Source organism: Onychomys torridus, chromosome 8 (assembly GCF_903995425.1).
Source record: "Onychomys torridus chromosome 8, mOncTor1.1, whole genome shotgun sequence".
In the NCBI taxonomy this organism is placed as follows: Eukaryota; Metazoa; Chordata; class Mammalia; order Rodentia; family Cricetidae; genus Onychomys; species Onychomys torridus.
In genome coordinates, this window is record NC_050450.1 from 280267 (window position 1) to 292580 (window position 12314).

At 46.6% G+C, this 12314-nt stretch overlaps 1 protein-coding gene across 3 annotated transcripts in view; it reads right to left on the bottom strand.

The window, feature by feature from the left end:
- Positions 1 to 12314, bottom strand: part of LOC118588480 (protein HIRA) — an 81384-nt gene that overhangs the window by 15140 nt on the left and 53930 nt on the right. For all 3 annotated transcript variants that reach the window (XM_036194803.1, XM_036194804.1, XM_036194805.1), the window contains 5 exons: positions 5008 to 5212; positions 4031 to 4135; positions 2883 to 3031; positions 620 to 781; positions 236 to 294 (listed from right to left, as the gene is read on the bottom strand). In XM_036194803.1, the coding sequence (XP_036050696.1) occupies positions 236 to 294; positions 620 to 781; positions 2883 to 3031; positions 4031 to 4135; positions 5008 to 5212 (680 nt within the window). The remainder of the gene's footprint in view (positions 1 to 235; positions 295 to 619; positions 782 to 2882; positions 3032 to 4030; positions 4136 to 5007; positions 5213 to 12314) is intronic.

Here is a 12314-nt window from a genome sequence, read left to right on the forward strand (position 1 = left end):
TATATAATCAATATACTGTTGCTTGGAGCTGTAGCCAAGCCATTCTGATAACCAGCAGGATCTCTGTCACCCACTTCAGGGACCCATTTAATCATCTGCCCAGAGAGCATGTCTCCCTGCTAGGTAAGTTCAGCCATGTCACTGGCTCTCTACATAGACCAAGGGGCCACAGTCGCTACTGTCTCAGACTTGGGACTCTGCCACCAGGGTAAGAGGAGTGCCCACCCAGGGTTACCTGACAAGATGGAGTGTAGAGACTCTTCTTTCACCACAACCACCTGCCTGGGAACGTCCCTAAAGAGACAGGGGAACAGCTCACTCTACACCCAAGTCAAAGGCACCAAAAGGTCTTTGCTTCTCAACACCTTGGTCCCCACATTATGTTCCCAGCCCACTCTGCCCAAATCTACAAGAGAAGCTTCAGGTAGCAGAGCCACTGGGCCACTCCCAAGACCCAGACCCACCCTGAGGTAAACAGGAGTGTAGCCATCTCTGCTAAAAGACACCTCATCACCAGTGAACACTACTAACTGCCCTTGGGCCCACTGGCCGCTTCTCTGTTGGTTCCCCACCAGACCCCTGCATAGCCTGGAGGCCCCAGCCTGTGCCTGCATCTCACCAGACAGAGAGTGTGGCTGCAGCGGTGAGTGCCATGACGTAGGGGCCTGTGCAATGCAAAGTGGAGATTGGAGATGGAAGGAGGATGGGAGGCAGAAGACGGCGACCACAAGCAGAGAACACCGACAGCATCCTCTTTTCACAGGCAACACATACCACATCACTGCAAGGGAAGAGGAGGGAAGGCGTCACAGGGGCCGGGTGAGCAATGCAGAGCCCTCCTTCTGCCAGGGCCCCACTGAGCGGATGCTGCTACTGGAACAGCAAGGAAGGGGCTATGCAAGGGCCAGGGCAGGGGAAACTGACAGACAGCCCGCTTGAGCTCCTACAGAGGGACTTTTCTTTTCCCCTCTTCACCAAAAAGCTGCTCACATTGATACTGATCAAGGGGAGAGGTGCTTCACAGAGCTACCGTACCTGATGGTCACCCAGAAAACGTGTCTAATTCATCAGATAAGACCAGAGTGCCCAAGTGACAGTCTCCTGGATATAACTAGCAGGGGAGTCTAGACAAGGATCTGGGGACAGGCTGGGAGAAGGGTGGGGACGCTAGCACTAGCTGCTACAAAGTCCGGGCTGTCAGGACTAAGACATGAGAGGTATGTTATTCTATGAGCAAGAAGTACTTCACAGCAGCACCCCCGATCAACCAGGTCATTGGTTCAGGGGTTACTACAGCTCACATCCTAGCAAAACATATGGTGCCCCTTTCATCATTATCTAACCCAATGAGCCAGGACACACGGGTTAGACATCAGTACGGGCAATTTAACCCTGCGTGAGAGAGAGTACTCCCAACTCTTCCATAATGAGATGTTACTGGATTCTAAGAAGGGAGGGCAAGCAAGACATGTTTGTTTACAACTGCCTGTTTTCAAAGTATGAATACAAGAAAACTGTGAGCAGGACCCAGTAGCAGGGAGGGAGCTCTCTCTGTGATGTGACTAGGTCCCATTTGATCATCTCTCATGATCGGGGCCTTTCTTTAACCAGCTCCCGGCAATGAAGCTGTGGCCTGGGCCCCAGCACTGGACTGGGATCTCTGTGGTCTGGGCCTGGATGCTGAAAATGTACAAAAGGCCCAGTTCCAACAGCTATTGCTACAGGAGGTGTGTCTGTGCTGACATCCTTGGGCCCCTGCTGGAACATGCCCCTGGCCTTGAGACCAGAGACATACAACTGGTGCCCCAAGCAACATGAAGCACAACAAGTCAGGATTTAGAAGTCAGTGAGCCATGCCAAGGGAAAACCCCAAGAAGAACAGAACTGTGGGGTCCTTCAGGACTTACTACTAGAAACTCACTTGTGTCCAAGGGAATCTTGAGACCTACAGCTAGGCGAGAGGGATTCACATGTGACCTCAAGACAGACAACTACAGATCTAACTAAAATGGTTGTCTGAGTGATCATGGCTGTAAAGCCTAGTAGAAGAAGTATCTGCTACTGTCCTGACTGGTCCTGATGACAGGAGATAGGACAGAACAGAGTCACCATAAAGAGAGCTCCTTCCCTGCTACTGGTGCTGCTCAAAGTTCTTGAATGCAAACTCTGAAAACAGACATTGGTAAACAAGATAGCCTAGTAGGTGCCTGAAAAAGTGTTGGCCACTTCAGAGTAAGGCAAGGGCAGGATCCCTGTGCTGCTCTGAGAAGGCCCAGGGTGACAGCACTGACCTAAGACAATCCCACCCCCAATGCAGGACGGCTCTAGCCAGCAGCAGGTGCTAAGTTCGAGGACTTGCAGCAACATCAGTCTAGCCCACCCTCGGGACCCTGGATGGAAATCCCGGGTCCAAGCCGGGCGGTGGTGGTGCACACCTTTAATCCCAGCACTCGGGAGGCAGAGGCAGGTGGATCTCTGCGAGTTCGAGGCCAGCCTGGGCTACAGAGTGAGTTCCAGGAAAGGTGCAAAGCTACAGAGAAACCCTGTCTTGAAAAACCAAAAAACAAAAAAATTTTAAAAAAGAAGGAGGAAGAGGAGGAGGAGGAGAAGAAGAAAGGAAGAAAGGAAGGAAGAAAAAGAAAATCTAGGGTCCAGAGAAAGCACCTGCCCAGGCCAGGGAGAAGCAGGCAGACCTCAGACAGGCCTCAGAGCACCCTTGTGGGAGTGTGAGGTGAGGGCACCACCACTGACAGTTTGGGTACTGTAGGGAGGAGATGGTGAATGAACATGTTCACAAGGCCCAGCAGAAGCCTACTGGAGTCATCTTCTTCTCGTGGGTCACATTCCATAACTGTGCCAATGCTGTCCATCACTGCTCTTACCAGCTGCCAGCAGCAGTGAGGACACGGCTGGTGAGCACCGTCTCCCACTCCTTCCCTTCTCGGTTGCACTTCAGGCGACTCAGCCTTATTCCCCCAACAGCAGTCACTTCATTTTCCACCTCAATGTACATGGAAGGGTCAGAGCTCACCTAGATGGAGGAAAGCAAACACGTGTGTTTTCGGTTAACGGGGGGCCTGTTCAGGTTGTGGTCCCTGTACATGTGGGACACTCGGGGGCTGTATGGCAACCTGGGTTCTGAGGCAGCCCAAAGACAACAAAGAGTCCGACTAGGCTAGCCAGGAGAGAAGGATAACAAGGACTAGGGGAAGAGGAACAGGGAAAGAAAGTACCATGTCATCTCACGGGGGTGTGACTTGCCCAAGAACATACTGTAAGGACTACAGCCACACAGAATGAACTTGGGAGTAAGCCTCCTATCTGAAGGATTACCAAAGACTGCAATATTTGATAAGAGAGGAAAGTATAAAAAGTAAAACCCCAATGTGCTTTCCATATTAACGTCGCTATGCAATACTATGGTATTACATAATAACACCCTGGTCTAGTTTAATGCCTGGCATGAAATGAATGGATTCAACCTTATACTTATCTGCATATCCAACATATCTCTAAGCTGGGTTTCTATATGGAAACCTAGGCAGAACAGATGACAAGTTTAGATGAGTGGCCACACAAGTGGGGGAAGTGGGGTGCAAGGCGCTCAAAAGCAAAGAGCTACATTCTCTTCACCAGCAGCAGAAACAAGGATGGCTCCATGTGTACTAAGAAGCTACTAAGGACAGTGAGACGAGACAAACCACAAACACATGTGCCTTGAAGCTGTCAAGGGTGATGAAGAGATGCAGAAGGCTTCTCAGAAGAGACATTAGTCAGGACTTGAAGGAGTGGTTGTCCAGATCTGAGGTAAGGGCAGCCCTGGCAGTTGAGACTTAAAAGCCAAACTAGAGAGAGGAAGAGACATGGGGATGGAGATAGGAAACTAGCAGTCCACTCCAGTCAGCTAGTATCCCTCCAGAGGGGATGGAGAGCCACTGGAAAGGAGTCCCCAAGGTGTGACAAGGTAGGGCTTATATCAGGGGAGAGAGAACGTGTGCACTCTCGAAGGAGTGGTAGGGCAGGTCCTCACCTGGAGGGTGAATGCTCTCTGCGGGCCTGGAATTGGCAGCTTCAGTGCAAGTGCTGGTGCGGACAGACACATGGCCTCCTTCTCTGCAGACAGGGCAGCTGGAGACTAAAAGAGCCAGAAATACCCCTGAGCCCCACCTCAACACTACAGGTAGCATCAGGGACAGTAAGTCACCCAGAAGTAAGGACCTAAAGTGAGGCTGGGCCTGCTCCCAAGACATGTCCACCTACTCTGGAAGACAGAAAGCACAAGGGAATGCTACAAGGATCCCCACCTGACAGATGAGGGGGCTGACATCGGGGGACCCGTTGTGGTGTAGCTATTTCCTCTGAGTACCATCTCGCCATCATGGAGCAGAGACTGCTGTGGTGACCTACAGAATATGTTGGCCCCACGTCATGGCAATGAAATAAGCAAAACAATACAGTGATAGCTGGGTCTACGGGACCAGTACTGGAGCTGTTAACATTCCTGCACTGAAGTTGGGGAAGGGTGCTACTAGACCCTCACCTGATATTCCAGTCACCACACCCTCCCACCATCAGACTGCACATGGTCTTAAGGAATGAGGTAGAGTAAGTAAGAGGCAAAAGCTAGACTGAAGATAGGACTCCAGTAATACAGCCTATATGACGTGTCACCTATGCTAGGGTGGGACTTTCCAATAGTGTCACTGCTTCTGAATCATCTACACTCCTTGTCCATGCTCCTTAAGTAACCCCAGCTGGTTTGGATGGAATCGTTTCTTTGATCTGTTGGTACCTATCTGAAGTAAACAGGTACTTCGTTTTTTGTCTCCCAGGACAAGTTTTAACAGGCCTGCTCAAGGTCTAGATGAGTGGCAGGCAGGTCTGAAGGAGCATGGCCTACAAGGCACAATGAATGTCTAAGCATCCCACACTAGTAAGATACCCTACACATGCAAAGGCCTCCCAAGGAGACGGGCTGGGGCAAACAAGACAGTCCACAGGCCTCACCTGGACAGACAGAGACATGGGCAAGAGGCGAGAGTCCTTCCGCGGGCGGCCTTTCTTCTTCTTTTCTACAGTCTCTACCTCAAGCTCAAGTTTCCGCTTGGAGAGTGAAGCGGGCTTGGCCAGGTGCACCTTCTCATCACTGTCACTACTACTCTCCAGGAGGTCCCGGGGCCGCAGCTCTTTCACAAGGTGCTGCTCTTTCAACCTGAAAACAAAGATGTCTGTAATTCTGTCTACAAGGCCATTCATTCTGTAATGCTCTTTTAGATCTTCTTTATTTTGTTTTATGTATCTGTTTTGCCTACATGTGTATCAGCATATCATGTGTGTGCCTGGTGCCCTCCAGGTCAGAAGAGGGCACCAGACGCCAGGGAACTATAGTTACAGACAGTTGAAAGCCATTGTGTGAGTGCTAGAAACCGAGCCCAGATCCTGTGCGGCAGCAAGAGAGCTCTTAACTTTGAGCCATCTCTCTAATCCCCACGCTTTTTAAAAAATCCACTCTAGAAAACTTCTGGTTTCTACACCAACAAAGAGCTTGAGAGTTGATGTTCAATAGCAATAAGAGAGTTGAGAGACTGAAAAGCAGCAACTCTTCCTGACCCACCAAAGGATGAAGGTGCCGGTTACACGCTAGACACTGAATGTGCGCAAGCTAGAGCTAAAAACTGTTGGAGGGGCTGGAGAGATGGCTCAGAGGTTAAGAGCACTGGCTGCTCTATCAGAGGTCCTGAGTTCAAGTCCCAGCACCCACATGGTGGCTCACAACCATCTGTAATGAGATCTGGTGCCCTCTTCTGGCCTGCAGTGCAGGCATGCGTGCAGGCAGAATACTGTATACATAATAAATAAACAGATAGCTAGATAGCTAGATAGACAGAAAGACAGACAGATAGACAGATAGACAGAGATAGATAGATAGATAGATAGATAGATCCCTCTAATGCCTGCTCCCCAGGCTAAGGAATTCTTTTAAAAGAGGACAGATAAAGCCAGGCAGTGGTGGTGCACGCCTTTGATCCCAGCACTCAGGGGCAGAGGCAGGCGGATCCTCTGTGAGTTCAAGGCCAGCTTCCCCCCCCCCAAAAAAAAGAGGACAGATAAACCCATGGATTGTACTAAATTCTAGTGATTCTGGTCCAACCACAAAAGGGGACAAAGTCAATCCTAAGATTCTAGTATGGTTCTCCTACTCCTACTCAGGGTACCAGAAGTCAGGCAGCTCCCCATTAGGCAGACAAGGGCAAGGCTCTAGGTTGATTCATGTACTTTTTGCTTAAGCACTTCAGAAGATGAAGTTCCTGCACCTTCTCCAACATAAAATCTTGGTGGGCTTTTTCTTCAACAAAGGGAGCTCTTTGGAGAGACTTTCGAATCTTGGGGTGGAAGACACAACTCCTATGTCTGGAAGCAATCAGCTTTCCTTTCTCTGTCTGGACTATCCAATCCCCTGAAAGAGCCTAACCAGACAATTCTGGGGAAGAAAGGGGACCCATCCTACCATTATACATATAAAAAGTCTGATTTTCAGACAAACTTGGGTCCAGCACCAGATCTCCCACTGGGGAATCTGTCTCTTCGTGTGCTCTGCTCTGTGTGTGCTTTCATTTTCAATAAAACTTGGCTAAATGCGGAGACCCTGCTTTTCCTGCTTCTGCCTTTTTCTTCTTTAAAGCAGCAGAAAAGAATTCCTTCCTGAAACCCCAGACAATATCACTATGATGACACCAATACTTCACCACCACCACAGACTTCTGTAGCAGATTACAACTGAGGGACATTTCAGGGCACAGTTAAAGACAACTGGGTAGACAGAACGAAGTTGTTGTATGAAATGATGCTTCTAACAACTACAGTTAGAGGAAACAGAAAACACAGCCAAACTTCTAGCCTATACAATATAATAAAAAATTATAAATCATGATGAAAAATAAATGAAAGCTAACAACAGAAAAAAAAAAAAAAAAGACAAAAATAAATCCCAAAACAAAACACAATTTCAAACAGAAAAAAATAAAATAAAATAAAACCTGGGCATGGTGGCACACCTTTGATCCCAGCACTTGGAAGGCAGAGGCAGGTGGATCTCTCTGAGTTCAAGGCCAGCTTGGGCTACAGAATGAGTTCCTGGTCAACCTAGACTGCTATAGCCTTACCCTTCATGCCCATTAGCATCAGATTGTGAGGTCAAGCTCCCAACAATGGGGTGAGATACAGTCTCCATCTATCTCAGAATAAAAACTAAGTGAGATCCCTACTTGTAAGCTTGCTGGCCTATTTGAGCCAGACAGCACACCCTGCCTGTGAGCTTGCTGGCCTGTTTGGGTCAGATAGAGTACCCCTCCCTACCTATGAGCTTGCTGGCCCATTTGGATTGGATAATGCACCCATTTTTCAAGAAGAAATTACCAAATCAGGTTACTTTCGCTTTGTTCCTGTGTTTCCTTGTCAGACACCAAGAATATATTTTCCCAGCATCTTCCAGGCCACTCCACCACAGTGTAGTGACATCTCTGCAGCTATGAATCCAAATAAATCTTCCTTTTCTTAAAAAACAACCCCTACCAATATTTCATCTTATTTATAAGGAAAAAGGTAAGACATTACACACTTTCTATTCAAACTTCTTGGGTGAATGTAAATACTTAAAGTATTTAAAAGAAAAAAAAAAAAAGTATGGAGGTACATATCTGTAGTTTCAGCAACTAGGGAGGGTAAGCAGAAGTATTGCATGTGCCTGGGTGTTTGGAACCAACCTGGGAAACAGAGCAAGACTCTATCTAAAACAACACTCAACCTAGGAACCCAGAGGCTGGGGCATGGTGGTGTACATTTGTAATCCCAGCTTTCCGGAGGCTGAGGCAAGAGATCAGGGACATCCAGGCCAGCAGGAACTACACAGCTACACCCTGTCCCTCAACACAAAAAAATAAGAAAGTATTTCCTCAGATAAAAAGAAGAGGTTTGGAGGAAGCTCATTAAGTAAAAGGAAACCTGAGTAACAGTTAGATATATCAGAAGGTAGAGTACTTTCTCTGCAAGCACAGGAACCCAATTAGATCTCAAGCACTGGGCTGGGGCTAGAAACAAGTGGATCCTGAGAGCTCTCTGGCTAGTCAGCCTATTCAAAACAGTGTGCTTCCAGTTTAGTAACAGACCCTATCCCAAGGCAGAGGGGGACAGAAGAGGAAACATGACATTTGACTTTAACCCCAAAATGCGCACACCTATATATACACGCACTTGCACACTCACACAAGTACCACACACATGCAAACAACTAGACAAATAAGTGTGACAACCAATCTTGTTGTCCACTTGGTTGCATCCTACATCTGAGCATCACTTTCTAGCATCAGCTAGATAAAAGGACATGGAAAAAGGAAAGCTTGCTTTTGCCTGCTTGCCTCCATTTTCACTGGCAAGTTCATCCATCTACTGTGGGAAGCCAGCTGGGAGAGCAGCTCCCACATCTTACCTCAGGGTACTCTTGAGGAGGGAGGGATAAGAGATTTAGATAGAAGGATAGAGGGGAGGGAGACAGAAACACAGGAGAGCCTCGGGAGGGCCTAGATCCTTATCCACCGGTCCCTCCTGTCTCTTTTAAAGGGCTATTTATAGGAATGCCAAGGGATGGAGCAAAAGACCTCCCCCTAGCACAGCCAAGTGCAGACCCTTCCAATCACCTGGTAACCATGCACACGGTCAAGCAATCCTCTAATGCAGCTCTGCTGGGTAAAGCAAGCTCAGATCTCACTAGGAAACCTTTGTGGGCCTCCACAATCTACCCTGCTGCTGAGACATTCCCTCACTAGTATTAGAGCATACTTCTTCAGGACTGCAACACAGACTGAAGACAGGCAGCTCCCCTAAGTCCTCCAGGACTGCAGCACTGGATTGGGACAGCTGAGACAGCCAGCCTCATGAGACAGATGTGTTTCACACACATATATATTCATTCATTATATTAGTTCTATTCCTTTAGAGAACCTGGATAATAAATACTATAAGACTTTATTTATTTCAAATAACAAAAAAGCAGTAGAAAGCCTCACCAACAGAAGGAATTATTAGGAATGAAGTACCAGGGCTTAAAGAGGAAGGGCACTCATTCAAATCAAAGAAAAACTAGTAAAAATGCCCAATGGGATACATAAGATGTTTGCACACTGTAAAAAGGCCAAATTATCAACAAAGAATTCCATGCCAGAGGCATAAAAAAATACTTTCAATATACTCATAGCAGAATATATTCACCAAACCTCAAGAGACAGGAGACATAGAGAACACCAAACAGACAACATCAACAAAAAAAACCTACACCACATTATGATTGAAACAATAACTACAGAGAACAAAGAAAATGTATTGAAAGCTACAAAAGAAGAATGCTAATATAAATTTGGCAGGTCCATCGGAATAACAAGATATCTTAACAGAAATTTTAAATGACAGAAGGACTTGAAAAGTTGTTTTCTGGTTCTAAAGAAAAGAGCTACCAACTAGGACTATATCCAGCTAAACTATTACAACTGAAGTAGAAAGAAAAACTTTCCCTGAAAAAAACTAAAGGAATTTATAAGCACCAAGCCCTAGAGTTTCCTACTACAGAGGACACTAGAAGGAATTCTAACACACCCAAAAAGTTGTAGAAAAACAACTAACAAGGCTAAAGCAGTTGTCAAGAAAAGCAGGATTAGGAAAACGTCAAACACACAAAATTAGCAAAATAATAGGAATTAACACAAACCTTTCGCTAATAACTCTGAATATTAATCAATGATCTCAACTCCCCAAAAGACACAGACAAGCAGACTGGGTTAAAAACAGAATCCACTTATTTGCTGCCTCCAAGAAACACACTTCACCGTCACTACTTTGGGGTGAAAGGATGAAAAAAGTGATTCCAAGCAAATGGAACTAGACAACACACAGGCATCACTACTCTAACATCTGACAAAATAGACTTCAAATAAAAACTAGTCAGAAGTGACAAAGCAGTTACTTCATAATGACTAGGAATATAAGCTGTCAAAAGGACATTACAATTTTAAGTGTGCACACTAAATACAGGTGTACCCAATTACCTAAGAGCCTTGATGAACTGAGAACTCCCACAGGGAAGCAGTCTTGACTAATGATACCTGTGGACGCTTCTGGTCAGGAGACCCCTACACCAAACCCGCTGGTGTCTACCACTTCCAGACTGCAGGGGACTGACCTCAGATGGGCTCTTCCATCCCCAAAGTTGCCCTTTTCCAGCCTGTAAAACCCCAAGACTCCCACACCACATGTGTGCAGTCTCCACTTCCACAGCAAAACGGCAGCCCTTCAGTTCTGCTCAGTGGTGGAGCGCTAGGCCCTGGGTTCGTCCTCAGCTCAAAAAAAAGAAGAAAAATAAATCTCCCACCAGGCAGTGGTGACGCCTTTAATCCCAGCACTCGGGAGGCAAAGGCAGGTAGATCTCTGTGAGTTCGAGGCCAGTCTGGGCTACAGCGTGAGTTCTAGGACAGGCTCAAGCTACACAGAGAAACCAAAAAAAAAATTAAAAAATTAAAAAAATAAATCTCCCAAATAATAAAAATCCAGGCACAGAGAAATGCACTGCAGAATTCTACCAGACAAGGGGCTGACAATCTGGCTCAACAGGTAAAAGTACCTCGAAACTGACGACATCCTGAGTGCAATCCTGGGAACTCACATGGTGGAAGGAGAGAAGCTATCCCTGAACTTTACATGCATAAGGTGGCATACACATGCCCATATAAATGTACATACATACATACATACGATAATAAACAAATCATTGTAGTAAAATAATTTATTAAACTACTTTCATACTCCTCCTCACCCTAGTCAGAACAGCTATCAAGAAAACAAATAATAAAATAAAATGGTGGTGAGAACGTGGGAAAGAGAAACGCTCATGCTAATATGAGTATAAACTAGCACAAGCACTCTAAAAATCAGTAAAGGCTAGGCATGGTGAGCACGCCTTTGATCCCAGCACTCGGGAGGCAGAGGCAGGCAGATGTCTGAGTTCCAGGCCAGCATAGTCTACAGAGTGAGTTCCAGAACAGCCAGGGATACACAGAGAAACCCTGTCTGGAAAAAACAGAGGGCGGGGGGAGATGAGAAAAAAAAGAGAGAAGAAAGAAAGTCAGTGAATTACCACATAACCCAGATATACCACTCTTGGGCATATACTGAAAGGACCACAGCAATGCTTACACATACATGTTTATTTCTACTCTGTAATAGCAAAAAGATGAGATCAACCTAGATGAATATATATTCAACAACAGACGATGGATAATCAAATTCTGTTTCACATATGCAATGGCATTTTGTTCAGCTGTAAAGAAATGAAATGTGTGTGTTGAGTCTAAGAAACAAGAAAAAACCACAAAAGGAGAAAAAAACAGGTATGAATGTAGGAGGAGGAAGCACAATCCATGTGATATGAATGTAGAAGAGGGACACTAGGAGTCAAAGGGGGGCAAGAGGAGGAGGAGAGAGATGGAGAGAAGAGGGCACAGATCCTCCAAAACCACGTGTCTGAAAAAAAAAAAAACATAAGGAGGCCTGATACTTGGTGAATCAATGAAGTTCTAAAAAGACAGTAAGAGTGAATGGAGGCACCAGACAAGAATGGATCAACTGTTCCCAGAAGCCATTATTAAATTAAAAATTAGCCATTGGTCAGGGAGCATTAAGGGTCCCAAAATAATACAAACAATTGCACTAGATGGTAAAGCCCTATTGCCAAAGACACCACACACTCTGAAGACATGGAAAAATCGAGCTGGAACCGGAATGGGCTCTTCCTCCTTGCTGGCTAGTCCTCAAGTGCCAGGCGGTGCTGCACTGGCGGTGCTGCACTGGCGGTGCTGCACTGGCGGTGCTGCACTGGCGGTGCTGCACTGGCGGTGCTGCACTGGCGGTGCTGCACTGGCTGACAGGACGGGACGGTCACAGTCTCACTCAGCTGTGGACCTTACACAGCACATGCGTATTGACTGGTAAGGAAAACGGGCCAATGGTGCAACAGTGGCAAGCCTGCTATGGTGATGACCGTAGCACTGAGGCCCAGCGGGCAGTGGTGGCGCATGCCTTTAATCCCAGCACTTGGGAGGCAGAGCCAGGTGGATCTCTGTGAGTTCGAGGCCAGCCTGGTCTATAGAGTAAGATCCAGGACACACACCAAAACTACACCGAGAAACCCCCCCAAAAAAAAGAAAAGAAAAAAGAACTGAGGTCCACTCCACAAGAAGTAACTGTACTGTCTGGTACTATAACTCAACAAA